We start from the raw sequence: 27,209 nt of genomic DNA, 5'->3' as shown, positions 1-27,209 counted from the left end.
GCTTGTGACAAAGTCAAGGCCACAAATAGAACTGAAAACTCTCGAGGTCAGAGATGGCCCCTCTTGTCTTCCTTGTGTCTAGTATGGTGTTTTGCTTGAGTAATATTTTCTGAACTGAGCAGACTGAAGAGCGGGTGCCTCATCTTCCCACAAATACATGACTTGGACACTTCCTTCCCTTGTACAGAGCAGGGGGAAATCTTGGATAGTGTGTGAGCCCCTACAAGTGCAAGTTGTCAGATGTCCCCAGGTCACTTAGAAAGAAAGCTAAGAGTCATTCATAGGATGTTCCCAATGCCTCAGTCTGGGCTCCATAGGTATCAGCAGTGCCAGACGGGCTCCTCTGATCCTGAGCCACCCTTGGCTGAGCAGAGAGCTGGAGAGGACTGTGGGTGTGTGCACGTGTGTCGGGGGAACAGGACTTCTGAGCCCTGGGGCATCTTTGGAAACAAAGTTTTAAAAGTTTTATACTTTATTGTTATATACATTTCTGAAATGATTGTTCATATTGAATGGTTACAAATGGAATCATTTTGTATGTTACGTGGTAGCCCACCACTCCCCTAAAGGAACTCTGTAGGTAAATGCTACTTCTGCACCTTGTGATTGATCCATTTTGCAAATTCAAATTTCTCCAGGTGTAATTTACCCTAGAAGAGATAGAAAGATGAGAGAGACCAGGAAATGCATAAGTGACTTTGCCTGTTTCTCACAGAGCCTGCTGTCTCCTGTGGCTTTTGGGTTTGGCTGTGAGTACTTCGCCCTTTTTGAGGAGCAGGGCATTGGAGTGCAGTGGGACAACCTGTTTGAGAGTCCTGTGGAGGGAGATGGCTTCAATCTCACCACTTCGGTCTCCATGATGCTGTTTGACACCTTCCTCTATGGGGTGATGACTTGGTACATCGAGGCTGTCTTTCCAGGTACACCGCTTTGGGCATCTATTAGGAAAATAGGACTTCTAGCTGATTTCCCAAGAGCTAGAATCTCTGCAGAGCATGGGGCTCCCTGGGAAGTGGCTTGGCCTTTAGATCAATGGCAAACAGATATCCAGGGACAGGCAACTGATGCTGAAAGTACAATTGTTACTGCTTGCATAGCACTTGTTTCTGGAAAACTGTGTGCCAGGCAGCACGCAAACTGTTTTATACACATTCCTTCATTTAATTCTTACAATGCCACTCTGAGGTTGTGATGGTAATAACCAGCATTTTTCAAATGACAGAACTGTGACTCAAAGATATTAAGTAACCAGCTGTGGTCACATAACTGTTAAGTATTGGTACATGGAGGTGAATCCAGTTCGGTCACACTGGGTCACTAAGCCCAGGAGAATCCTCCCAATGCTCACCCAATTCTTTTTCTATGTTCCCGGAGGGGGTACAACTAAAAGCTGTTCTGTTTCCTGAGTACAGGTTGTTAATAATTAAATATTCTAGCTCTAAGTTCTGCCCATGATTTAATTTTAGCATTCAATAAAAATTCATGCTGAATTTTTCTTTAATACTTCTTTCTTAATACACCTTCTTGACCAAGTCCAAGATGAACCTGCCTTGGGACAAATTTTCATATGACATCAAATTCTGAGAGAGCAAGATTTAACCCTTTTTGAGTCATCTTCTGATCCTCCCCTAAGGAGGTATACATGAAATATTTATTACTTCTGCCTGAACTTCATTCACTGAATATGCGATTTTGCAGCATACAGATTCTGGATTCAGATTCTTGAGGCCTTAATTTAATGGCTGTAGGACCTTGGACAGGCTCTTTATCCCTCAGTTTGCTCATCTCTAAAATGGGGTTGGCACCTGCCTCATGGGTTGTTGAAGGGACTTACAGAGGTGCAGAATGTACGTTGTACATAGCAGCTTTCAGCAAATGTTAGCCCTCTCTTTCCCCACATCCGTTCCACTCTGTTCCTTCCCCAAAACGTGTGTCAGTGAGGAAATGGACCCTCAGAATACTGGGATGGCGCTGAGCTTGGCTCATACCTGTGCTTTGCTTTTAGGCCAGTATGGAATTCCCAGGCCCTGGTATTTTCCTTGCACCAAGTCCTACTGGTTTGGTGAAGAAAGTGATGAGAAGAGCCACCTTGGTTCCAGCCCAAAGAGAATGTCAGAAAGTAAGTGCTGCTGACCACTTGTTCTTTCTTTAACCTAGTGCTGCTGCCCCTGCTGACTGTTGGGGCAAGTAATGTCTCCTGCCTTTCTAAAAGACCCTGAAACCACTGTAGGAGCAGAGAAAAGACATACACTGTCCCTTGCCAAATCCTCCCATGCCATTTGTGTCCAGGGCTGTTGACCTATTGAGAGTTCAGGGATCCCCTCCCAAACACACATTTCATGCTCCCCTAACAAGCTAGAAGAAAGAGGTAAAGACAAATGTGATTGTGGAACCCTAGCCTCGCTGCGTGCCTTGTCACGGTGACCTGTATATGAGCCTGTGTGGGCTGAGACCAAGTGGGTACCGCGAACTCAGCCTATACTTTGTAATGTAATCACCCTTCATTACCCAGACTCCTAATCCTCTCTTGGTGCATGGCTGAAGGCAGAGACATCCACAGCTCATCAAAGGCTCTGCCATCCGGGTTCTTTGTGCTTCAAGTGGCTTCCTAAGTATTTAATATGTCCCTTTCCTGCCAGTCTCTTCTGTGTCCATCCCCTGATTGCCTATGATAAAAGTATGATGCTCCCTAGTGTATCTTCTTCTCCTACCTCCTCTCTATACCTAGCTCCTGTTTCAGTCACCTTAGAAGTGCTCACCGTTGCTGGAATATGTCATGTTCTTCCACACAGGCCTTTGTGTGTACTGTTTGCTTTGTATGTTCAGGAGAACCTTCTCCCTAACTTGCTTGTCTTCTCACCTCCTCCTTTCTCTTCAAGATCTAGTTCAGAATCCCCCCGCCCTGATCAGCCCTCCTTGGTTCTCAGGTGATCAGTCACTCTCTGCCCTGAACTTCCATGGCACGTGAAAGAAAATCTTTTTATTTTAAAACAATCACAGAACCATAAAAAGTAATAAAAATTACATGAGGGAATTTTCTTAAACGCTTCACCCAGTTTCCCCCAATGGTAACACCATGTGTAACTGCAGAATAATATCAAAACCATGAAATTGACATTGGTAGAATTTACAGAGCTTCTTCACCTTTCACTAGCTTTATGTACACTCATTTGTATGTGTGTGTATTTAGTTCTGTGCAGTTTTATCATGTGTGAATTCATGTAATTACTAGCTCAATCAATCTGCAGAAATGTCTCATTGCCACAAAGCTCCTTAAGGCTACCCCTTAATATCCATAGTCACCTCCCTTCTTCCTCAGTTCCTGACACCTGTCAACCATTAATGCATACCTCATTTTTACAGTTTTATTATTTCCAGAACGTTACGTAAATGGAACCACACAGTAGGAATCCTTGCGATCTTGGCTTTTTTCACTCAGCAGAATTCCCTTGAGATCTCTCCTAGTTGTGTGTGTCAACAGTGCATTCGTCTTCACTGCTGAGTAGTATTCCCTGGTAGGGATATATCACAGTTCCATGGTATTTTTAGATGTGTGTTTTTTTTCGTTTGTTTCTTTTGTTTTTGTTTTCGTTATCTTTTTTTTTTGAGATGGAGTCTCGCTCTGTTTCCTAGGCCGGAGTGCAATGGTGCAATCTCGGCTCACTACAACCTCTGCCTCCTGGGTTCAAGTGATTCTCTTGCCTCAGCCCCCTGAGGAGCTGGGACTACAGGCATGAGCCACCAAGCCTGGCTAATTTTTTTTGTATTTTTAGTAGAGATGTGGTGTCACCATGTTAGCCACGGTGGTGTACATCTCCTGACCTCGTGATCTACCCATCTCTGCCTCCCAAAATGTTGGGATTACAGGCATGAGCCACCGCGCCTGACCAGATGTATTTATTTAAACAGCTTTCAGCAACCTGTTTTTAATTGTTTATCAAATCTTTTTCCCCAATAGACTGTGAATACTGGTTTATCATTGTATTCCCATCACCAGTATCAGTGCCCAAATAAACGTTTATAGCCTCCTGCCTGCCTCTGAAACCAGGATGGCCATGGAGAGAAGGCAGTTCTCAAAGTACAAGCACAGTGCCCTATGTCCTGACACTCCACTCCTCAGTGCTTTCCGTAGGTTCATTCCTGTCTTCTCCCCTGTCACAGTCTGCGTGGAGGAGGAACCCACCCACCTGAAGCTGGGCGTGTCCATTCAGAACCTGGTAAAAGTCTACCGAGATGGCATGAAGGTGGCTGTCGATGGCCTGACGCTGAATTTTTATGAGGGCCAGATCACCTCCTTCCTGGGTCACAATGGAGCGGGGAAGACCACGACCATGTAAGAAGAGGGTGTGGCTCCCGCAGGATCAGCCACAGGAGGGTTCTGCAGTACAGTTCGAAATTTACACCTTAGGAAACCATGCTGGTCCTTGGGACAAGGGCAGGAGCACATGAGGAGTTGCCGAGTGTGAAAATGTTCCGTAATCATGAGTGTCTTTCCACGAGCTAGTTTGCTAGATGTTATTTCTTCAGCCTAAAACAGGCTGGGGCCTCAGATGACCTTTCCCGTGTAGTTCACAGAATTCTCCAGTGGTCTTGGAACCTGCAGCCACAAAAGGATAGATTACATATGGAAGGGAGTTGGTAATTCCCAGGAACTCTGTCTCCAAGAAGATGTGGGAAGCAGCTGGGCAGCTGGCTTGATTGCCTTCCCTGGGACCTCTAGGACCTTACAGTGGGTAGTGTCAGGAGGGAGCAGGGCCGTAAATCACCCACGTTAGCCTCGGTTGCTTCCAGCACGATTCCTCAACCATTCCAAAGGGTGTATTTTACGGGGGGGCACGGTGATGTTCTTTTCTTGTTTTCTTTTAATCTTTTTTTAAAACGTAAAATTAATATATCATGAATATTACGAGCTTTTCAGAAGATGTTTAAAAGGCAGTCAGAAATCCTACTAACATAGAAATTATTTTTATCTTTGAATAATATCTTCTTGTTTGTCCATTTTGTTTGGCATACAAAATCTGTGTTTTAAAGTATACCGTCATTACAACTTGGAAACTTCATTTAAAAAATGCTCATACTCAAATTGGCATTTCTGACACAGGCCAACTTGTAGTTACTTAGTAAAGCAAAAGGCTGCTTTGCTTTGTGTATGTCTGGTAGGGTTCATTAGAAAGGAATGGGGGCAGTGGGAGGGTCGGTGTCCTCTCTGTTCTCTCTGCAGCCTCAGTGGAGCATCTTGAGTTAAGGGTAGGTCAGCGCTGACTCCTGTACTTCCAAATTTTTGTCCTCAGGTCAATCCTGACCGGGTTGTTCCCCCCGACGTCCGGCACTGCCTTCATCCTGGGACAAGACATTCGCTCTGAGATGAGCACCATCCGGCAGAACCTGGGGGTCTGTCCCCAGCATAACGTGCTGTTTGACATGTGAGTACCAGCAGCGCATTAAGAATAGGCCCCTTCTGGATGTGTGTGTCTTGCCATAGGGGGAGGAGTGGGACGTAAGCATATCACTCTTGAATGTGGCAGGCTCACCTCCCTGAACACCTCTGGACCTCGTTGTTCTTTGATTTTAGGAGAAATAGGAGGTGAATTGTTGAGTGGGAGAGGTGACATCAGCCCAGTCAGTGGATGGAGGATTGGGAAACATTGCTTTCCATTGCTGTCAAACTGGAGGGCCCTTTGGCCCACCCTCTCCCACCACACTCCTTCCTGAGGCCTGGAGCAGACGTCCCAGACCTGGCGGTGCTTCCGGGCCCTGGTATGGTGGGCCTGTCTTTGCTGCTCAAGACATTTGCTGCCTCTAGGCTGTCCCATCAGCACGAAGGCCCCCAGGGAGCCTGTGTGATGGAGCAAAGAAAGACCTGAGCTCTGCAACCTCAGGCAAGGCTTTTCCCTTACGTTTCCGCCTATCCAAAGTGAACAGCTGGGGCTCACGTGCTCCCCAGGGTCCTCCCTGCTTTCTGAGCCTGAGGTCCTTTGAGGTTCAGGAGGGCTGCTCCAGGTTAGAGCAGAGCTGACTTCTTGGTGGATGTGCTGTGGGAACAGCCCGTTCAAGGCACATCCGGGGGCCCTGAAATTGAAAGTTGTAACTGCCTCGTGCAGGGCGGCCAGGCCTGCTGGAAATAGGTTGGAAGTGATCTATCACCTTTCACTTTGATTTCCTGAGCAGCTCATACCGTGGCTCACTGTTGTTCTACCTTGGATCTTGAAGATTATTTTCAAAAATTGATTTTGAAAAAGGAGAGAGAAATAAGCCCGTTTTCTTCTGTTCTGGGCCAGGAGACACTATTCTGGGGCATCTGGTAGGACCCAGAGCTGACCTGCCTCTCTGTCCCCAGGCTGACTGTCGAAGAACACATCTGGTTCTATGCCCGCCTGAAAGGGCTCTCAGAGAAGCATGTGAAGGCGGAGATGGAGCAGATGGCCCTGGATGTTGGTTTGCCATCAAGCAAGCTGAAAAGCAAGACAAGCCAGCTGTCAGGTGCGGCCCAGAGCTACCTTCCCTACCCCTCCCCTCCTCCTCCAGCTACACACACACAGATGAAAATCAGCACTGCCGGTGGGTAACAGAAACTTCCTTCTGGCTGTGTTCCCAGGTCCGCTGCCTTCACTCACTGTAAGGCTGGTCCTAGAGTTTGTCTCGCTCTGGTTTTTGTAGGTGGAATGCAGAGAAAGCTGTCTGTGGCCTTGGCCTTCGTTGGGGGATCCAAGGTTGTCATTCTGGATGAACCCACAGCTGGTGTGGACCCTTACTCCCGCAGGGGAATATGGGAGCTGCTGCTGAAATACCGACAAGGTGACTGATGTGTATTTCTACAGAGTAAATGGACGGGCGAGGGGAGGAGCTTTTGAGAAGTATGGCTGGATCCCATGGCTACTCGTCTGTTTACCAAGGGATACTCTCCTGTTATCACAGAAGAGATCAAGGATGCTTAGACTGAGATTCATGAGAGGAGATGCTGTGTCTTTATTCATCTTTTTGTCTCCAGCATGGTACACTGTATTTATGTTAGTTGCAAGAGTGGATGCGTAAATGAATGGGATGGGAGAGGGGCAGGAAGACGATTGGGCTCTCTGGGTAGAGATCTGATGTGGTACACTATGAGGAGCACAAGCAGGCTTGGAGCCCACCCTGCTTGGCCCTGAGACATCGGGAACGTCACAGCCTGCCTCACTTTCCTTGCCTGTAGTAATGGTGGTGCTTACCTCATAGAGGATTAAATTAAATGAGAACGTACACAAACCACCTAGCACAATGCCTGGTTTATAGCAAGTTCTCAAATAAATGCTACTGTTTTCACTTCTGTGAGGATGTGGTACCTATATATCCAAAGCTTTGACATTTTAGGGGTCACAGCCATACAGGGTTAAAGGTGGCTTCTGGATCTCTCTGCCCTGCTTGTCCCTGCTGATATTCCTGTAATCCCTGCCACTGTGACCAGTGAGACCTGAGAGGCCTCACCTGTCCCACTTCCCTGTGTTTGTACCTGGCAGGCCGCACCATTATTCTCTCCACACACCACATGGATGAAGCGGACATCCTGGGGGACAGGATTGCCATCATCTCCCATGGGAAGCTGTGCTGTGTGGGCTCCTCCCTGTTTCTGAAGAACCAGCTGGGAACAGGCTACTACCTGACCCTGGTCAAGAAAGACGTGGAATCCTCCCTCAGTTCCTGCAGAAACAGTAGTAGCACGGTGTCATACCTGAAAAAGGTGAGCTGCAGTCTTGGTGCTGGGTCTGGGCGGTCAGGCCTTGCTGGCTGTGAATGGCTTCCCCACCTCCACCACTTCTGCCATGTTGAAGCCACCGTGTCCCCGCTCTGCTGCCTCTTTGGAATCATATCATACCTCAGGCATGGAGAGCTAAGGAGCCCTCTGTTCCCATTGTGCTGGTTCTGTTGAATCCCATTTTCCTTTTCCTGTGAAGTACAATGAGTGATGGAGAAGGTCCTTAAAGGACATTATTGTGTCAAAGAAAAGAGACTTGTTAAGAGGTAAGAGCCTTGGCTGCAAATGACCTGCTGTTCCTGCTCATTACTTTTCAATCTCATTGACTTTAACTTTTAAACTACAAAACGGCCAATATTTATTAGGCACTGATTTCATGCCCGAGAGATTCTGGGCATAAAAGAAAATAATGATAATACTTATTTTTACCATTGTTACCATTTACAACCTTTATTTGAAAACCTCTATCATCTCAATTAAAGTGCAGAGAAACCCTGGGAAGAAGATAACTCTATTTATTATCCCAGATGAGGGAAGTGAGGCTTGTAGGGATTTGGTAGGTTATTCAAGGTCACCCAGCAGGTAAATAACAGAAGTGGGACCAGACCCAGTAACTAGGTATGTTTTCCTCTGTACCACAGCACATGCCTGAGATTTATTTGTGTGTTGAAGCCAATGGTACCTAATGAATTTACATCCCAACCTTAAACTCCTATCCACTTACTTACCTTTTAATGAGCCTCTTGACTCAAGTTCAGTGTGCCGACCAGCAGCATCAGGATCACTTGGGAACTTGTTAGAAATGCAGCATCTTGAGCCCAGCTCAGACCTACTGAATCAGAATCTGTGCATTTGAACAAGGTCTTCGAATGGTCGAACACACATTAAAGCTCGCGAAGCACTGAACTAGACAAGTAGCCAGGTGAAGGCCTTGCCTGAGCGAGTTGGTAAAGGCCTCATGGCAGCATTCATTGGCAGCCCACAGTTCTATTGGCCACTCTGCTTCCCGACCTCTCACCCCCAGGAAGCGAGGCTGTTCACACGGCACACACATGCCAGGCCGTGTCCTCTGAAGCCACGGCTGCCAGTTGCATGTGTCCCAGGGAACGCTTTTTGCTTTTAGTTCTCACGCAACAGAGCTTCTTGGAAGCCCACCCTGGCGAAGGTGCTAGTGGCTCTGCCTTGCTCGGTCCCTGACCCGTTCTCACCTCCTTCTTTGCCATCAGGAGGACAGTGTTTCTCAGAGCAGTTCTGATGCTGGCCTGGGCAGTGACCATGAGAGTGACACGCTGACCATCGGTAAGGACTCTGGGGTTTCTTATTCAGGTGGTGCCTGAGCTTCCCCCAGCTGGGCAGAGTGGAGGCAGAGGAGGAGAGGTGCAGAGGCTGGTGGCGCTGACTCAAGGTTTGCTGCTGGGCTGGGGCTGGGTGGCTGCGGGGGTGGGTGCAGCTTGGTGGCGGGTTGGCCTAATGCTTGCTGGGGTGCCTGGGGCTTGTTCTGGGAGCTGGCAGGGCAGTGTCCCAGAGAGCTGAGACGATTGGGGTTTGGAGAATCCCTTAGGGGAGTGAACACTGAACACCAGGGATAAGGAGCTGAGGGCCAAGCCAGTGGGGTGGGATTTGAGCCTAGCAGATAAGAAGAGTGAGAACCCAGGAGATCAGTAACAGCCTTCCAGGTTTTTCTTGGGTAGTGTGTGTGTAGGAAGCCAGTGTCACCAGTAGCATATGTAGTGTAGAAGTCTTGACACTTGCCGTCTCTGCCCAGTGCTAATGGCTGGCCTTTCTGCTTCCATGAACCCTCTAGTGAGGTAAATGAGGGAGCTTCCTTTACAAGTGTAGGAAAGGGTTAAGAATCTTTTAAGATTCCTTTACTTGAGTTTTCTATTGAGGAATTCCAGAGCGTAGGTAATAGACACCAGACTTTGAGCCTCAGTTATCCATTCACACATCCTCCCATCCTCCCATCCATCTATCAATCCATCCATCCATTTATTCATCCATCCATCCATCCATCCATCCATCCATCCATCCATCCATTTATTCATCCATCCATTCATCCATCTATCCATTCATCCATTCATTTATTCATCCATCCATCCATCCATCCATTTATTCATCTATCCATCCATCCATCCATCTATCCATCCATCCATCCATCCATCCACCCTACACTGAATACCTACAATGTGCCTGGCTTTGGTGATACAAAGGTGAATAAGACATAGTCCTTTCCTTTGCCTCCAACCCTCAGACCAGAGATGATCATCATTCCACATGAATGACTAAAACACCTCGATCAAGTGTGGTGTATGAGCAGCAGACATCTGAGGAGAGGGTGGGGGATGGTCAGCCCTCCCTCTGGAGCCCCTCCGAGTTGACTGAGCCATCTTTGCACTCTGGTCCCTGCAGATGTCTCTGCTATCTCCAACCTCATCAGGAAGCATGTGTCTGAAGCCCGGCTGGTGGAAGACATAGGGCATGAGCTGACCTACGTGCTGCCGTATGAAGCTGCTAAGGAGGGGGCCTTTGTGGAACTCTTTCATGAGATTGATGACCGGCTGTCAGACCTGGGCATTTCTAGTTATGGCATCTCAGAGACAACTCTGGAAGAAGTAAGTTAAGTGGCTGAGTGTCGGAATAGATAGCTAGGCCAAATGTTCTAAAGCCAGGCAAGTAGCCTGCATTGGGAGCGGGATTATCATGGAGTTAGTCATTGAGTTTTTAGGTCATTGACATCTGAGTAATGTTGGCTCCAGTTAACCATTTAAGATGGCAGTGGGAGATAGCAGGAAAGAAGTATTTTTCTCTTTACCACAGTACATGCCTGAGATTTATTTGTGTATTGAAACTGGTGGTACCTAATGCATTTACATCACAACGTTAAACTCCTATCCACTTGTTTACCTTTTAATGAGCCTCTTCACTCAAGTGCAGTATAAGGACCAACGGCATCAGGATCACTTGGGAACTTGTTAGAAACGCAGCAACTTGAGCTCAGCTCAGACCTACTGAGTCAGAATCAGAAGCAATTCCCTGGTGTGACTGTGTCACAGCCAGGTATCAACTGGATTCTCATACATAGGAAATGATCAACATTTATGGATGTCCGCTGCTGAGCTTTTTTTAAAATTTATTTAATTTTCATAAAAAGATGAAAAAATGAACACTCAGGAATGCTGATGTGGGATTCAGAGTCAGGAGTTTGGCGCTTCAAAGCCCATGTTCTTTATCCATGTAATGCCTCCCCTTAGAGATACAGCACCAGAGACCTTGAGGGCTGAAGGGGATATAAAAGCTGTCTGGCCCAGTGTCCCCAAGCTTGACAGTGCAGCACAGTCACCTGGGGACATTACTAAAGATAAACATTCTGAGGCTTGGCTTCAGGGCCTGTGAATCAGAATTTCTGAAGATAAGGCCTTGAAGTCTGTATTCTGTTGCATGCTTCGGACGCAGTGGCCTATAGACTAGAGTTTGGAAATGACTGCTCTCATTCAGATTCTCCTCTAATGTTGAATCTCTGCCATTATATTTCTAGTGATCTATTTCCTCCTGCTCATTCTGTCTTGGATAACTTATCATAGTGCTCGTCTACTCAAAGATTTAGAGCCACAGTAAATGAAAAAAGCCACTTGACTCATTCCCTCATTCCCTGTAGGCTCAGAACAAATTTCTTTGCAGCATCCTACTGTCCTAGCTTTTTTATTTTCTTTGAGATGGAGTTTCACTCTTGTCACCCAGGGAGTGCAATGGCATGATCTCAGGTCACTGCAACCTCCGCCTCCTGCATTCAGGTGATTCTCCTGTCTCAGCCTGAGTAGCTGGGATTATAGGCATGTGCCACCACGCCTGGCTAATTTTGTATTTTCAGTAGAGACGGGGTTTCTCCATGTTGGTCAGGCTGGTCTTGAACTCCTGACCTCAGATGATCCCCCTACCTTAGCCTCCCAAAGTGCTGTCATTACAGGCATGAGCCACTGCACCCGGCTGTAGCTTTAATTTGAAAATGATTGTCTAGATTGATAGCTCTCACCACTCAGGAAATGTTTTCTGGCAAAAAATGCCTTCTCTCCCAAGTGACTCTGACAAAGTTTATTAAGAAATGTCTTACGGGGCTAACATGCCACTCAATAATGTAATAATCACGGCCATGCTGACTACTCTCGTAACGTTGGTGCTTATAATGTTCTCACCTGCTCTCATTTTTCAGATATTTCTCAAGGTGGCCGAAGAGAGTGGGGTGGATGCTGAGACCTCAGGTAACTGCCTTGGTGGCACACTTAAGATAGTGCCTCCCGCAGGCTTTCTCAGCACGCCAGTATTGTACCTTTGAATTGTTCTATTGCATTCTCATTTGTAGAGTGTAGATTGGTTACAGAGGGGGAAGGTTTGTTTTGTTGTAAATAAAATAATCGATGGGATTCTTTCCTTGTGCCTTCAGATGGTACCTTGCCAGCGAGACGAAACAGGCGGGCCTTCGGGGACAAGCAGAGCTGTCTTCGCCCGTTCACTGAAGATGATGCTGTTGATCCCAATGATTCTGACGTAGACCCAGGTCTGTCTGGGAAAGATCCACCATGTTCCACTGTTGGAATGTGAATTTCTCTTTCATGCTCTCAGCTGTTTTCTTTGGATGGCCTTTAGCCAAGGTGACAGATCCCTACAGAGTCCAAAGAGACGTGAGAAAATGGTAAAAGCCACTTATCCTTTGCAGCATCACGCTGTGGTCAAACCTGAAAAAGCCCATCTGTATCATGTCCTTTAAAGACGTAAAGATGGTGCCTCAATCCTCTGAACTCATGTATTTATTATCTTTTCTGCAGGGTCCCAATTTCTTGTATGTATTAGGCGCTTAATTATTGAACAAATATTCAATCCAAGTAGATGAATGATTTTGAAAGAGTCAGAAAGGGGAATTTGCCATTAGAGTTAATTGTACCCCGACTTAGATATTTTGAGACTGGGCACGGTGGCTCATGCGTGTAATCCCAGCACTTTGGGAGGCCACGGCGGGTGAATCACCTGAGGTCAGTAGTTTGAGACCAGCTTGACCAACATTGTTAAACCCCATCTCTACTAAATAGAAAAAATTAGCCGGGTATGGTGGCACAGACCTGTAAATCCCACCTACTCGGGAGGCCGAGGCAGAAGAATTACTTGAATTTGGGAAGCAGAGGTTACAGTGAGCCAAGATTGCCCCATTACACACTAGCGTGGGCAACAAGAGTGAAAAGTCCATCTCAAAAAAAAAAAAAAAGACAGCTGTTTTGGATGAGTGTGTCCTTGTGTGTTTAACTAAGAGGGAGAGGAGAGAGAGGACATCAAACAAACATTGTTAAGATATAAAAGCACATCAGTTAGATATCATTAGTTTAGGACAAGAATTTCTAGAAAATTTTTAGGAACAGAAAACTTTCCAGTTCTCTCACCCCTGCTCACAAGAGTGTGTGGCTCTTACATTATACATAACTGCCTAACTTCATAGTATCAGTGCATTTCAAATGTGTTCACGTTTTACCAAAATAGAACAGGTGAGAAGCTAACTGCCACTGTGTTCTCAAATATGTCAAGCTATGTGCATGCCTGTTTCACAGAATAGTTTATAAGAAATTGATGACTTGATATGCCCAAGTGGCCAGCTGTAACACCTGATTATGCATGAACACATATTTTCTATTGTCTCAAGACACCTTTGTTTTCTGTACTTACCAGACAAGGACAGAAATGCAGAGAGTGCCACTGGTAGACATTTTGAGTCATAACTTTTCCTTGGTCATAGCTTTGTCATGAAAGCCTTTTACTTCTGAGAAACTTTTAGCTTCAAGCACACGCCTCCCAGATAGTTGTCGAAGACACCAGAAGAAGGAGCATGGCAATGTCAAAAATACCTAAGATAGTAGGTGACCTTCAGTGTTGTTTTCTTGCAGAATCCAGAGAGACAGACTTGCTCAGTGGGATGGATGGCAAAGGCTCCTACCAGGTGAAGGGCTGGAAACTCACACAACAACAGTTTGTAGCCCTTTTGTGGAAGAGACTGCTAATTGCCAGACGGAGTCGGAAAGGATTTTTTGCTCAGGTGAGATGTGCTGTTTTGGTGAGATGTGCCAGAGATTCTGGCTTCGTGGGTGGGCTGCAGGCTCTGTGACTAATGAAGGCAGGATAGCATCCTGCTCAAGATATGGATGCTGGAGCTAGATTTATTTGTATTTTAATCATAGTTCTATTCCTTGCCAGTTGTGTATCTGTTGGCAAGTTACTTCTCTATGCCTCAGTCTCCTCTTCTGTCAAATGGGGATAATAATATTACCTGTGATACAGGGTTGTTACAAAAATAAAAATGAGTAAGTACTTAGAATGGGGTCTGCATGAGTAAGTGCTTAGTTTTGTGTGTGTGTATGTTATTTTTATTTTGGAGGAGAACATAAAGAGGAGAAAGTGTAGAAAAACTGGTTGAGTGTATTCAGCTGCCATAACATGAGGCATGTTATGCCCAGATGCACTTGACCTGTGAACTTGTTAGAAACATGATTGTTCTCTAAGTTGATGTTTAACTCAAACTGAAAGAAAAGAGGTCAGAATATAGTTGGCCCACAGAGTAGACTCATTATACTATTATCTACATGTCAGTATTTTCCCTAACTTGCCTACTTAGAAGGGTTAAATTTTTTCACTCTATAAAATTAAGAAATGTACAGAAAAGGTCTGCAGAGTCTTCCATGCTGATGATGTGGATACTGTTAAGAGCAGGAGTCTGGAGCAGACAAAGCTGGAGTTGGAGCCTGTTTGCTACTTTTTGGCTGTATGACCTTGGGCAAGATGCTTAGTCTTTCTGATCCTCAGTTACCTTTGTTGATAATGATCACAACCATAAATAATGACACATAAAATAGCACAACCATAAATAATGACAACATAGAGATAATTCTCACTCTAGTACTGATAGTACAAATTATTCACTGTGTTAATTTTGTACATTGAAATCCCAGAACATTAGAATCAGGAGTATTAATTGAATCATTAAGGTTATAAGGGACATATTTCTCAGCAATGAATAGAAAGTATGCCCAAGTCTTTTTTTTTGTTTCCCCAGAGAAGATATGGTAGAAAGTCTTAGGAGGCTGAAGAAGGATTTGGATATTTATTCTTAGTGATTATAGTTGTCCGTGATTGGAGCCATTGCTGTAGAGTTGGTTTTATTACAGTGGAGGATTTGAATGGGGCATGTGTTCTCAGACCTCAGATTAAAATGAGAAGACTGAGGCCAGAGGGGAGAGGACTTCACATGGGTGTACTTGTATTAGAGACAGAACCAGGACTCAGGACTTCTGGCTCCTGGTCCTGGGTTCATGGCCCAGTGTGGTCTTTCTCAGTCTTCAGGAGGAAGAAGGGCAGGACCCAGTGTTCTGAGTCACCCTGAATGTGATCACTGTTTACTTGTGAACTTCTCGGCTTAGTGCCTCTGCCAGGCGGCCATAGCCGCCGGCCTCGTGCTGCCAGGGAAAAGGTTAGTTTTCAGGCTCCATTGCTTCCCAGCTGCCAAGAATGCCTTGCTGCAGCACAGTCATGGGCCCTGTACTCCTCGTCGCCATAGTGGTTGATCAGGGAGGCTGGCTGGACTTGTGGGATTTTGCCCGTTGGCCTTGTTTCTAACACTTGCCATTTTCCTGCTGTCTCCCTGCCCCCTCCACTGCCTGGGTAAAGATTGTCTTGCCAGCTGTGTTTGTCTGCATTGCCCTTGTGTTCAGCCTGATTGTGCCACCCTTTGGCAAGTACCCCAGCCTGGAACTTCAGCCCTGGATGTACAACGAACAGTACACATTTGTCAGGTATGTGTTTGTCTTCTGTGCCCCAGGAGTGGGGAAGATTCCAGCAGACCAAAGATGTTTACAAGGGCCAAGGAAATGGACTTAAGAATTACACCATGGAATGGATTTCCTGCTGTGGATCAGGCCCCTATATAAGCTAATATTGCATGCATAGAGCAGCAACAAACTAACCCTGAAGTAATAAATCAGCCGGTCTTCTGTTGAGCCTTTCAGCCTCTCTCCTCTTTATCCTGTTGTCAGGAACAGCCACATATGTTTTAGGTAAAATAATCTACCCTCGCCAAAATCCATGATTAAGTTCTAAAATATTTGGATTTGGGAGCTGTGTTTTAATTCTGTAATTGAGTCACAGGGCACACTGTCAAAGCATAGAACCTCCGAAGACTTGTTTTCTGCAAAGTATAATTTATGTAATTATCTATTCTGTTATATTTGGGATGTTAGCTAGTGTGTGTTCTTTAGGCAATAATATCCTCTACTCCGTAACATTACATTACATCAAAGAAAAGGACAAAGGGTTTTTCTGGGTCTTACTTAGCAGGAGCTTTCTTCAGTCCTGAAGGATTTGCAGACCTGTAGATGGGGGAAATGTATCAATGATACAAAAGGGAAGCATTACAAATATATGTATATATATGTGAATTTGCCTGTTTTTCTCTAAGCCTATGTTTTCTTCTTATGTAGTTCAGGTTTACTTTATTCTTTCCTTCCCAGCGGCTGACCCTGTATTGCCCGTGGTTGTAGAATATAGCATGTGTTTGTGACCTGTGCCTGTTATTTTTTATGCTTTTTAGTTGTGCTTGCAAAGAGTACAGTTGTCTTGCCCTTTCCTGGAAAATCCTGCTTGTCTGTGTCAAAGGGATAATTGTAAAAGCACTTTTGAAATACTTAATGAGTTGCTTTACTTCAAATTAAATAAATAAATAAATAAATATATATATATATATATATAAATGCGTGTGTATACGTACATGTGTGTACACATAGGCACCTTTATACATGTAGCCCATTTATACAAGCTCTACCTGGGAGTGCTCTACGTCACCTTGATGCCAAATATAGGGCCAGAGTCTGAGATCCTCCTGGGTGGTTTCCATGTTTTGCTCATTTCTGTTTTTAGAGCCTATCTTGTAGAAATGCTTCCTAAAATGTTTAATTTATAAAATCATTTTAAACTCCTGATTACTGGTTTTAATGATTTGCTAAGCTGGCTGCCTCTCATGTACCCACAGCAACGATGCTCCTGAGGATATGGGCACCCTGGAACTCTTAAATGCCCTCACGAAAGACCCTGGCTTCGGGACCCGCTGTATGGAAGGAAACCCAATCCCGTGAGTGCCACCGTAGCCATAAACTGGCTTCTTGTGCTGTCACCTGGTTCAGTTTCGACTATGCTGCATTTATCAGCTGCATGTCCATTGTGACCGCCAGCATTTGCCCTTTGAATCATTATCATTATTATGTTTTATTACAAAATCCAATGTGGTAACCTAACCAAATTATCTAGGAACAAACGTTTGGAGAGTCTTCTAACACCATGCAGAGCACATCATTACAGACGTTTGTTTACTGATTTAGAACGTTAATATTTAATTTAAATAGCACTTTACACTTACTGATCAAATGCTTTCCTTCCTTTCTCTCCCAGCCACTGTACTTAAGTGCTTTAATAGGCTGACATTATATATGATTTTCAGCTTTTATCAGCTTCTTCACTTTTATAATCTGACAAGATGGCATATGATGAATTTTTATAAAAATGGACACTTTCTCCTTTTCTTTTTTTTTTTGAGTCAGAGTCTCACCCTGTCACCAGGTTGGAGTGCAATGGGGCACAATCTCGGCTCTCTGCAACCTCCACCTCCCAGGTTCAAGTGATTGTCCTGCCCCATCCTCCCAAGTAGCTGGGATTACAGGCATGTGCCACTACACCCGGCTAATTTTTTGTGTCTTTAGTAGAGACAGGGTTTCACCATGTTGGCCAGGCTGGCTTCGAACTCATGACCTTGTGATCCACCCACCTCGGCCTCCCAAAGTACTGGGATTACAGGCGTGAGGCACTGCACCCGGCCTCTTCTTTTTAAATTGTGTATTTGTATTGTACTTTCCTTCAAAACCCCCTTTTAAAAAGTAGGCAGTGGATGAATAAATCCAGCGAAGCATCCGTATGACTCTGTGGGTAGGGCAGGCGTCCCCAAACTACGGCCCGCGGGCTGCGTGCGGCCCCCTGAGGCCATTCATCCGGCCCCCCGCCGCACTTCAGGAAGGGGCACCTCTTTCATTGGTGGTCAGTGAGAGGAGCACAGTATGTGGCGGCCCTCCAACGGTCTGAGGGACCGTGAACTGGCCCCCTGTGTAAAAAGTTTGGGGACGCCTGGTGTAGGGGATGGGAGGTCACCAGATCACTGTAAGTAAAGATGGTGAAGAGGTGAGGATCTTATGAAGTGGAGCTCAAGGCTGGTAGAGGTGGGTTAGTGTTTCCAAACCTAGGCAGAAACTCAGCTGAGGTCATGAAACAACAGTGAACTCTGAGGAATTACGGCAAGTTGGGAAGGTGCTGGAGAATTGGAGAGAGGGGCCAATTCATGGGAAGATGGCTGTCTCTGCACACCGCAGAGCAGTGTTTATGATACCTGTTTATGCTAGGTTCTAGAGCAGATTTCTAAACGAATAACTGCTGCTAGCTTGTTTGTCCTTAATTAGTATTGGATAGTTACTAAATACTTGTTAGTACTTAGTAGTTAGTACATGATGGGTGCTAAATCTTAGCAGCCAATATTGTATAACCAGATGACACAGATGGAGAAGAACACAGATATGGTTCATCTGGATTTCATGGTACCTTTGATTTTCCACATGAAGGTTGTGTAGGGAAGATGGAGTGTGAGATGAGATGATAATACAGACAGCTCGATTCATCACTGCCCAGCTGAACCATATGAACTCATGGATGGCCAGCCTAGGAAGGCTCTGTGGGAGCCAGAACCGGGCTGAGAGCCCATAGAGACAAAAGAGGAATGGCCCTGACATCGGACGGTTCAGAGACCCACCTGCAGTCTGTTAGAGGTGGCCGGAAGGAAGGGCCTTTGCCCTGGCAACCCTTACTGAAACTCAAATTTTAGGTTTTGCAAAAAACGGTAGAACCAAAGGAAATTTGACAGAAGCCTGTCTCAGCAGTATTTAAATTTGTCTCAGCCAGTCCTCTTTTGAATGTTCAGGGTGTGAGCTTCAGGAGGGCAATGTGTCTTAGCCTGTCTTTTCTAGTCAGCTCAGCTGCTTTAAGGAGACAATTAGAGATCAATCTGAAAAACTGTTCATTTGAATGTTTAATACATGAGAAAACAATAAGAAATAGTTAAATATATATATGATTTTTTTTTTTTTGAGGTGGAGTCTTGCTCTGTCGCCCAGGCTGGAGTGCAGTGGTGCAATCTTGGCTCACTCACCGCCACCTCTGCCTCCTGGGTTCAAGCAATTCTCCTGCCTCAGCCTCCTAAGTAGCTCCAATTACAAGCATGCGCCACCATACCAGCTAATGTTTGTATTTTTAGTAGTCCTCTGTGTGTCCCCCAGGGGCAGGGACGGGGTTTCGCCATGTTGGCCAGGATGGTCTTGAACTCCTGACCTCTAGTGATCCACCCACCTCAGCCCCGCAAAGTTCTAGGATTACAGGCATGAGCCACCATGCCCGGCAATTATATTTAATATTTAATAATAAGGAAATAATGATGGTAGCTTTACTTTAAATTGTGGAATTTTGAAACTGGGAGGGAACTGGAAGTGACTTGTTGAATCAAGTCATTTTAAACTTTTATTTTACCAGTGGGAAAAATAAGCCCCCAAAAGACACCTGTTGATGTCCCACAGTAATTCAGAGCTGGAGACAAGGTTAAAGGCTTTGCGTCTTTCCTCCAGGGAATATTTGCAGACAACCTAGTTCTTTCTGTACGAGCACTCTCACCCCAGTCACCACCCCCCACCGATTCTCCACTCATTTGAGAACATAAATTGGATGTTGCCACTCTCCATTTGTCGGCACATTGAGCGTGAGATACAGACTCTTTCCCAGGCCTCCGTCATCTGCTCCTCCCCTCCTATTTATCATTACTCTTCTTCGTAGCTTATCCTATTGCAGCCATGCTGTCTTCCTGCTACTCCTCAAAAAGAGAAACGCATTTCTTCCCAGGGCCTTCGTACCTGCTCTTGCCACTGAGTTTGCTCAGAATGTTCTTGTCGCCAAATCTTTGCCCAGCGTGTTCTCCATCATTGTTTATGGTTTAGCTGAAATATCTTCTCTGCAGTAGGTCCATTCTCTCCAGTCGCTCTCCTTTTATTTTGCTTAATTTTTGGCCATCTAAGATTGTCTTAGTAGTTTATTTGTTGTTCCATTCCTCCATGGGCATACACCTCTATGAAGGCAGGTATTTTCACTTTAGACCCTCAAATAGACCAGACAGCATCTGGCACGTAGTAGGTGCTCAGTGAAGATTTGTTGTATGAGAAATTGGATTGAACTGAGCTCAGTATGTAAACATTTAGGGCCTCTTTGCATTCTGTTTTACTTATGTACAAAATGATGTCACAGTGTACAAGGCCGTTGTGGGATCAAGCAATCAAATGAGATCATGCTTGTCTTTTCCAAATGGTGAGGGAATAGATGCATGTTTGTGGTTGTTATGAAATGTTCCTGTGCTCTTGAGGCAACAGAAAGGCCAGGCCGTCTCGGGTAATCCTACCTTGCTGTCTTCCTTTCGCAGAGACATGCCCTGCCTGGTAGGGGAGGAAGGGTGGACCACTGCCCCGGTTCCGCAGACCATCACGGACCTCTTCCAGAACGGGAATTGGACGATGCAGAACCCTTCACCTACGTGCCAGTGTAGCAGCGACAAAATCAAGAAGATGCTGCCCGTGTGTCCCCCAGGGGCAGGGGGGCTCCCTCCTCCACAGGTGAGTGCTTTCAGGGTGCGACTGAGCAGATGGAGTGCAGGGTAGGCTGGTAGCTTCCACTTGGAAGCAGGAAGCAGTGAGCTGCGATGTCGGGAGGGTCCACTTCAGTCTTTAACTTGCTTCTGGTCATAGGAAAAAGCATGTGAATTTTGAGTGGAGGGGGTTGGGACCACATTGTGCCCATGCCTGTCCCACAGCAGAAAAGTCACAGGATGGACTGTGACAGGCCTGGCTTCCAATCTTGGCTCTGTAACAAATGAGCTGGTAGCCTTTGACGGGCCTCTTTCACTCCCTGAGCCTGTTTCTTCACCTGAGTTAGGGAGACTGGACCAGAAAACTCCTGTGGACCTTGTCAACTCTGGCATTCTTGGAGACTCTATTTGGGAAGGAGTCTTGAGCCATTTTTTTTCTGAGAATTTCAGGAAGAGGAGTGCTTTGATAACTCTATGCCATTTTATCAGCATCCAGATTGCAGGGTGAGGACAAGCAGTTTTAAATAAGTACAAGAACTAAAAGAAGTCTTGGTTACCACTCTTTAAAATAACAGCTAGGCCAGGTGCAAGGTGGCTCCCTCCTGTAATCCCAGTATTTGGGGAGGCTGAGGCAGATGAATCATCTGAGGTCAGGAGTTCGAAACCAGCATGGCCAATGTGGCAAAACTCTGTCTGTACTAAACATACAAAGATGAGCCAGGCATGGTGGCACGTACCTGTAATCCCAGTTACTTGGGAGGCTGAGGCAGGAGACTCACTCGAATCTGTCAGGTGGAGGTGGCGGTGAGCTAAAATTGCACCACTGCACTCCAACCTGGGCAACACAGTGAGACTCTGTCACAAAAAATAAAAAAAAAATAATAAAGATAGTATAATATAATACAATATAATAAAATAATCTAGTCATCAGTATAAAAGTGAGCAAAAGATTCATTAGGCATAGTTAATGACGGTGCTCCCTAAAAATCTCTTGACTACAAAGAATCTCATTTCAACATTTGTTGTTGAGATGTTCAAAATACATTTTTGGGAAAGACCTTGGCTTGATGTAAGTGAATTACCAGTGCCGAGGGCGGGATGGACCAGGTCTCGTTGCTGGTTGGCTGAGGGCAGTGTCTGGGACCTGTAGTCAGGGTTCCAGTCACAATGTGGACGTGGTCACCATTGTCCTTGATTGGCTTTCTGTTTCAATTCTTGTCTATAAAGACCCATATGTTTGGTTTTCATGTGATGACAGAGAAAACAAAACACCGCAGACATCCTTCAGGACCTGACGGGAAGAAACATTTCGGATTATCTGGTGAAGACGTATGTGCAGATCATAGCTAAAAGGTGACTTTCTACTAAACTTGGCCCCTGCCTTATTATGACTAATTAGAGGAATTACAGATCTACAAATAACAGACTAGGACAGTGGGGGAGATGTCAGATTATGGCCTGATTCTGTCCATTGGAAGTTTAGGATATTATTCCAAACTAGAAAAGGTGACCAGCGGACTGTGAACATTCAGCTGTCAGCTTCCAGGCTGAGGCAGCCAGGTCGAGAGTGAAAATAAGTACGGATTCAAAGTCAAATTCTGCCACTTAGTAGCTACTTGACCAGGTAACTGGCTATCCTTTTAAAACCTTAGTTTATCTAAATTGTGATATTAATGTTGCTCTTAAAAGTTTGTCATGAGGACCGAATTAAATGATATATGTAGAACGCCTTGGTTACTCTCTGATGGGGGACTCCATGATAATGCGTGGTCTCATGGAGGAAGCCCTGGGAAGGTTTAGCAGCCTGCCTTGGCTGTGGAGCCATGGGAGAGCCTTCTAGCTTCCCAGGACATGGCAACCTAGTGTTGAATGCTTAGCTCAGCAAATGTTTGTTCTGGTGTCCTTCCCATCTACTTGATCAGTTGGGGTCTTTCACTTAGGAGTTTCTCAGTGACTTTAAACAGCACAGACATGCTGGAATGATAGTGACCACGAGTTTCCAAGAAAGAAGTATAACTTCTCCAGATGTCATCCACAATTGAAATATTACTGTTAATTGAAAAAGCTTCTAGGCCAGGTACAGTGGCTCACGCCTGTAACCCTAGCACTTTGGGAGGCTGAGGCGGGTAGATCACTTGAGGTCAGGAGTTCGAGACCAGCCTGGCCAACATTGTGAAACTCCATCTCTACTAAAAATACAAAATGAGTCTGGCATGGTGGCATGTGTCTGTAATCCCAGCTACTTGGGAGGCTGAGGCAGGAGAATTGCTTGAACCTGGGAGGCAGAGGTTGCAGTGAGCTGAGGCTGTACCATTGCACTCCAGCCTGGATAACAAGAAGGAAACTTTGTCTCCCCGCAGAAAAATAAGGAAAAGAAAAATCTACTTCCGTCACATCTCGGTCTATAAGAGGGTTTGTAAATTGGTTTAACCCAAGGCATAATTCTGATGGAAGTCATGGGGGTTTTAAGATAGAGAGAAGACTGCAAGAGGCCTGAGCACAGGCTGCTTTTCTCTGGCACAACCCTGCAAGGCCAGCCTGATTCTAGGGTTATTTCTGTCTCTCCCATGTATCCCCAGGTAGATACTTACTCCTTCTGCAGCGTCAGGAACAGGATCAGTGCTTTTTTTGAACTGATTTTTGGTTTCTTTGTCTCTGCAGCTTAAAGAACAAGATCTGGGTGAATGAGTTTAGGTAAGTTGCTGTCTCTGGCACCTTTAGCTCAGGAGGAGGATGGTGCTGTAGGTGTCTTGGATTGAAGACAGCCTTGGAGATTGTTTGTCACTCACACGCTTGTGCTACCAGTCACCCTGAGGAGGACAAAAGCCCTGTGAACACGTGGCGCACACAGGGGCACAGACAGATTTAGATTAGGCTTGCTTTATAGAGTTTCTGACTAGAGCATCGTGGCTCAGTGCCCAGCGGCCCCTCTAGAGGCCTGTGAAATATTTGATGTGCTGGTTTCCTTGAGGAGAATCAGACATCTCCTGCAGGTCTCTCGGGATTTCAAGTAAGCAGTGTTGTGAGGGAAATGCCTGCCTGCACTTTCCCCCAAACCAGAATCCCAAGGTGTCTTAAGGACTCAGAGACAATTCGTAGCCATTTAGTAGGGACTAAGTAGGTCTGGGAGGAAATAAGAAGAGCCAAAACCATCTATTTGCAGTGTATTTCAACTCATTTGTCCATCTGAGTTTTAAAGGAACAGGTAGGACTGGGGATGAAAGAATTATTGAAGCCAATTTGTACATCGTGGAAAATGAGATAGCTGATGTGGCTGCCTCAGGGGACCCCAAAGGTTCCTTGTTACTGATTTCCACCTTTTCTCTCTGCCTTTTCCCCAAGGGCCGGAACCCCTGGATCTCTGGGCAGAGTAGGCACAGGCCCCATGTAATAGTCCTCATGCTAGAAAGGAACCAGGGCCTATGGCTATTTACATCCACTGTAACCTATTCTGGACAGCGCAGGGTTTCTACTCCCCGACTCCCCATCTGCTTGCCTCCTGACCCACGTTCATGCCCAAGCCACTGGGTCAGAGCAGCATCTATGAGATGAATCACCATTCTTTCCTCGATGTCTCAACTATCTAACTGTGTGTGTAATCAGGCCAGGTCCTCCCTCTGGAGCAGAAACCATGGGGGTTAAGAGATTGCCAAATTCATTAGGGGAGGCTGACATGTAACCTCTCTGAGGCAAAATTCAGCCCTCCTTTCAATAGGAATTTGGCTCAGTGAACCTTGTATACACTCGCACTGAGTCTGCTGCTGAGTGCTACTGCGCACCCCACTGTCTGGGTTTTAATGCCAAGCTGTTCTTTTAGGTATGGCGGGTTTTCCCTGGGTGTCAGTAATTCTCATGCACTTCCTCCGAGTGGAGAAGTTAATGATGCCATCAGACAAATGAAGAAACACCTGAAGCTGGCCAAGGTACAGTATCTGTCATGAGACATATCTGAAAAGTGGGTGTGCAGCTACTGGGATGTAGGAGTAGTTAGCAGGTTAAACTGATCACCTGGCGGCTCATTGTGCTGAATATGTTGGAATACAGAGCCTTCTTTGGCATTTAGTGATTTAAGCCAGACAAAGCTGAACTACTTAGTTGTACATTTAAAAGTGTAGGTCAAAAACAAATCCAGAGGCCAGGTGTGGTGGCTCATGCCTGTAATCCCAGCAGTTTGGGAGGCCAAAGCAAGTGGATCACTTGAGGTCAGGAGTTAGAGACCAGCCTGACCAACATGGTGAAACCCTGACTCTACTAAAAATACAAAAACATTAGCCAGGCTTGGTGGCACATACCGGTAATCCCAGCTACTCTGGGGCCGAGGCAGGAGAATTGCTTGAACCTGGGAGGCAGAGATTGCAGTGAACCGAGATTGTACTATTGCATTTCAGCCTGGGCAACGAGAGGGAAACTGTCTCAAAAAAAAAAAAAAAAAAATTACCCACAAATCCAGAGATTTAAAAGCCCTCAGAACAACTAAGTTTACAAATTTTGGCCAGTTGGTAAACAAACTGGGTTTCAAACATACTTTGTTGAAACAATCACTGACTAAATAGGAAAAGAATCATTTTCTTTTGGAAGCTGGCAGGCTGTTCTGCAGAACCTGGTAAGTACTCACTTCATTTATCTGTGTCTCAAGTCTTCCATTTTTAAGTGAGAATCAAGGGTCTATGATGACATAGACCCTATGATTATGGATAGCAGTGATAGCCCTAGAGTCCACAGCTCTGCTCTTGAGTGATGGGCCCATGTACCTGGCACATCGCAGGCAGAGCGTGTTCTGGTTCTTCAGTTGAGGCCAGTGGAGCACTTTGAGGAATCCTCACCACACCGTGATAACCAGACATGAAAATCCTGGGACTTTACATCCCAGGATTTCTCTGTGATTCCTTTAGACTTGTGGCATGATGGCAGCATCACTGTCTAGATTTCTGGTCACATGGTTCTCAGGAGCCATTTACTAAATGGCTTCACATTTCATTTTAGTGAACAAGGTAGTAGTGGAATTGCTCTTCACAGGGCCATCCTGCTGTCCACAGATTCCAGGTTGACTGTTGCCCCTTATCTATGCAAACAGTCACAACTGAGGCAAGTTTCTGTTGTTTACAGGATAGTTCTGCAGATCGATTTCTCAACAGCTTGGGAAGGTTTATGACAGGACTGGACACCAAAAATAATGTCAAGGTAAATCACTGTCTTTGTTCTAGTAGCTTTTTGATGAACAATGATATTTATGTTTCTTGGAGTACTTTCAACTCATGGTAAAGCTGGCAGGGACATTCATAACAGAAAAGAGCTTTACCCACCGTCAACTTTACCAGTGAGGCAGTATCGTATAATGAAGAGATTCAGAGAATTTGCTTTGTCCAGACATACCAGGTAACCTTGACTGAGTTACTTAACTGTCTAAGCCTCAGTTCCCTCATCTGTGAAATGGAGATAATAATCGTGGCTGTCCAAACTGTTGTGAGAATTTGACAAGTTAAAGGTATAAGGTTCTCACCACAGTGGCTGCTCACATCGTCAGTGGCCACTATGTCCTGTATGCTGTTATTACTTCATGTTCTTTGATAATAGTGTTTTGCCTTGGTACATGACTAGAATTTCTTTCTGAGGTTTATGCGTGTGGTTTGTGTGTGCGCATCTGCCTGCAGGAACAGGGTTTGAGAGTATTACCTTATACTGGGTATGCCTTCTTTCAGGTGTGGTTCAATAACAAGGGCTGGCATGCAATCAGCTCTTTCCTGAATGTCATCAACAATGCTATTCTCCGGGCCAACCTGCAAAAAGGAGAGAATCCTAGCCATTATGGGATTACTGCTTTCAATCATCCCCTGAATCTCACCAAGCAGCAGCTCTCAGAGGTGGCTCTGTAAGTGCAGCTGTGTCCGAATGGATGGAGTGGGGCAAGGAGAGGGTTGTGGAGGAGGGGAGCAAAAGATGAAGCTCATTGTGGGGGAGCAGCTGCAGAGACCGCTACATGATGATAAAGCTGGGTTGATCCAGGGTCCGGGCAGAAGTGATAAGTTTACGAAGAGGCTGGTTGGGCTTCTTGAACTGCAGAAGCGAGATGACACTGATACACAGAAATGACAACATTTGGTGAATTCACATGAAGCGAGTTCAAAAGTTGTTAATTACAAAATATTTATAAATAATTATAAAATAAATTGGTTCGATTTGTTTAAAAAGCAGTTTTAAACTTAGTAAAATATGTTTTTATTAGCTCCTCTCTTTAATTCTTAAGCTGTGTGTGTGTGTGTGTGTGTGTGTGTGTGTGTGTGTAAAATTTAAAGCCACATGAGCTAGTTTAAAGTATGCAGCCTTTGGAGTCATACAGATCTGTGTTTGAATCTGGTCTCTCAATTTTCTAGATGTATGATATGAAATGAGACAATTCATGTAAATGGCCAAGCCCAGCACCCAGCACAGAGTTGATACTTAGCACACATTAGATACCTTTCGTGTATACGGAGCATGGCAGTTACTGTTTCTGCTTAACTCCTACAGGATATTAATATAGGACACGCGGATCTTTACACCAACACCCCATGTAATGGGCTCATAAGACCATTTTTTTTATAAGAATCTGATAGAATTTTTGTATGTGTTAGATTAATAGGCTACATACTGTTATTTTCAAGCTGATTTACAGCCAGAAAAAAAATTAACTTATTTGAGTAGTTGCATAGTCATAGTTCTGCTCTTATTTAGTTTTCAAGCCACACTAGTCCTTCGTGT

At 45.3% G+C, this 27,209-nt stretch overlaps 1 protein-coding gene across 4 annotated transcripts in view; it reads left to right on the top strand.

The window, feature by feature from the left end:
• The window catches only part of ABCA1 (ATP binding cassette subfamily A member 1), a 157,060-nt gene that overhangs the window by 112,587 nt on the left and 17,264 nt on the right, over positions 1-27,209 (top strand). For all 4 annotated transcript variants that reach the window (XM_003925261.4, XM_074395116.1, XM_074395115.1 and 1 more), the window contains 20 exons: positions 716-920; positions 2,006-2,119; positions 4,162-4,333; positions 5,292-5,423; positions 6,338-6,480; positions 6,658-6,795; positions 7,494-7,714; positions 8,956-9,028; positions 10,139-10,341; positions 11,937-11,985; positions 12,168-12,281; positions 13,654-13,802; positions 15,428-15,552; positions 16,785-16,883; positions 20,310-20,499; positions 21,730-21,824; positions 23,133-23,165; positions 24,289-24,394; positions 25,578-25,652; positions 26,171-26,340. In XM_003925261.4, the coding sequence (XP_003925310.1) occupies positions 716-920; positions 2,006-2,119; positions 4,162-4,333; positions 5,292-5,423; positions 6,338-6,480; positions 6,658-6,795; positions 7,494-7,714; positions 8,956-9,028; positions 10,139-10,341; positions 11,937-11,985; positions 12,168-12,281; positions 13,654-13,802; positions 15,428-15,552; positions 16,785-16,883; positions 20,310-20,499; positions 21,730-21,824; positions 23,133-23,165; positions 24,289-24,394; positions 25,578-25,652; positions 26,171-26,340 (2,606 nt within the window). The remainder of the gene's footprint in view (positions 1-715; positions 921-2,005; positions 2,120-4,161; positions 4,334-5,291; positions 5,424-6,337; positions 6,481-6,657; positions 6,796-7,493; positions 7,715-8,955; positions 9,029-10,138; positions 10,342-11,936; positions 11,986-12,167; positions 12,282-13,653; positions 13,803-15,427; positions 15,553-16,784; positions 16,884-20,309; positions 20,500-21,729; positions 21,825-23,132; positions 23,166-24,288; positions 24,395-25,577; positions 25,653-26,170; positions 26,341-27,209) is intronic.

This window comes from Saimiri boliviensis, chromosome 2 (assembly GCF_048565385.1).
Source record: "Saimiri boliviensis isolate mSaiBol1 chromosome 2, mSaiBol1.pri, whole genome shotgun sequence".
Lineage (NCBI taxonomy): Eukaryota > Metazoa > Chordata > Mammalia > Primates > Cebidae > Saimiri > Saimiri boliviensis.
Note: the sequence above shows the minus strand (reverse complement) of the source record. Positions and strands in the feature narration are given on the sequence as shown.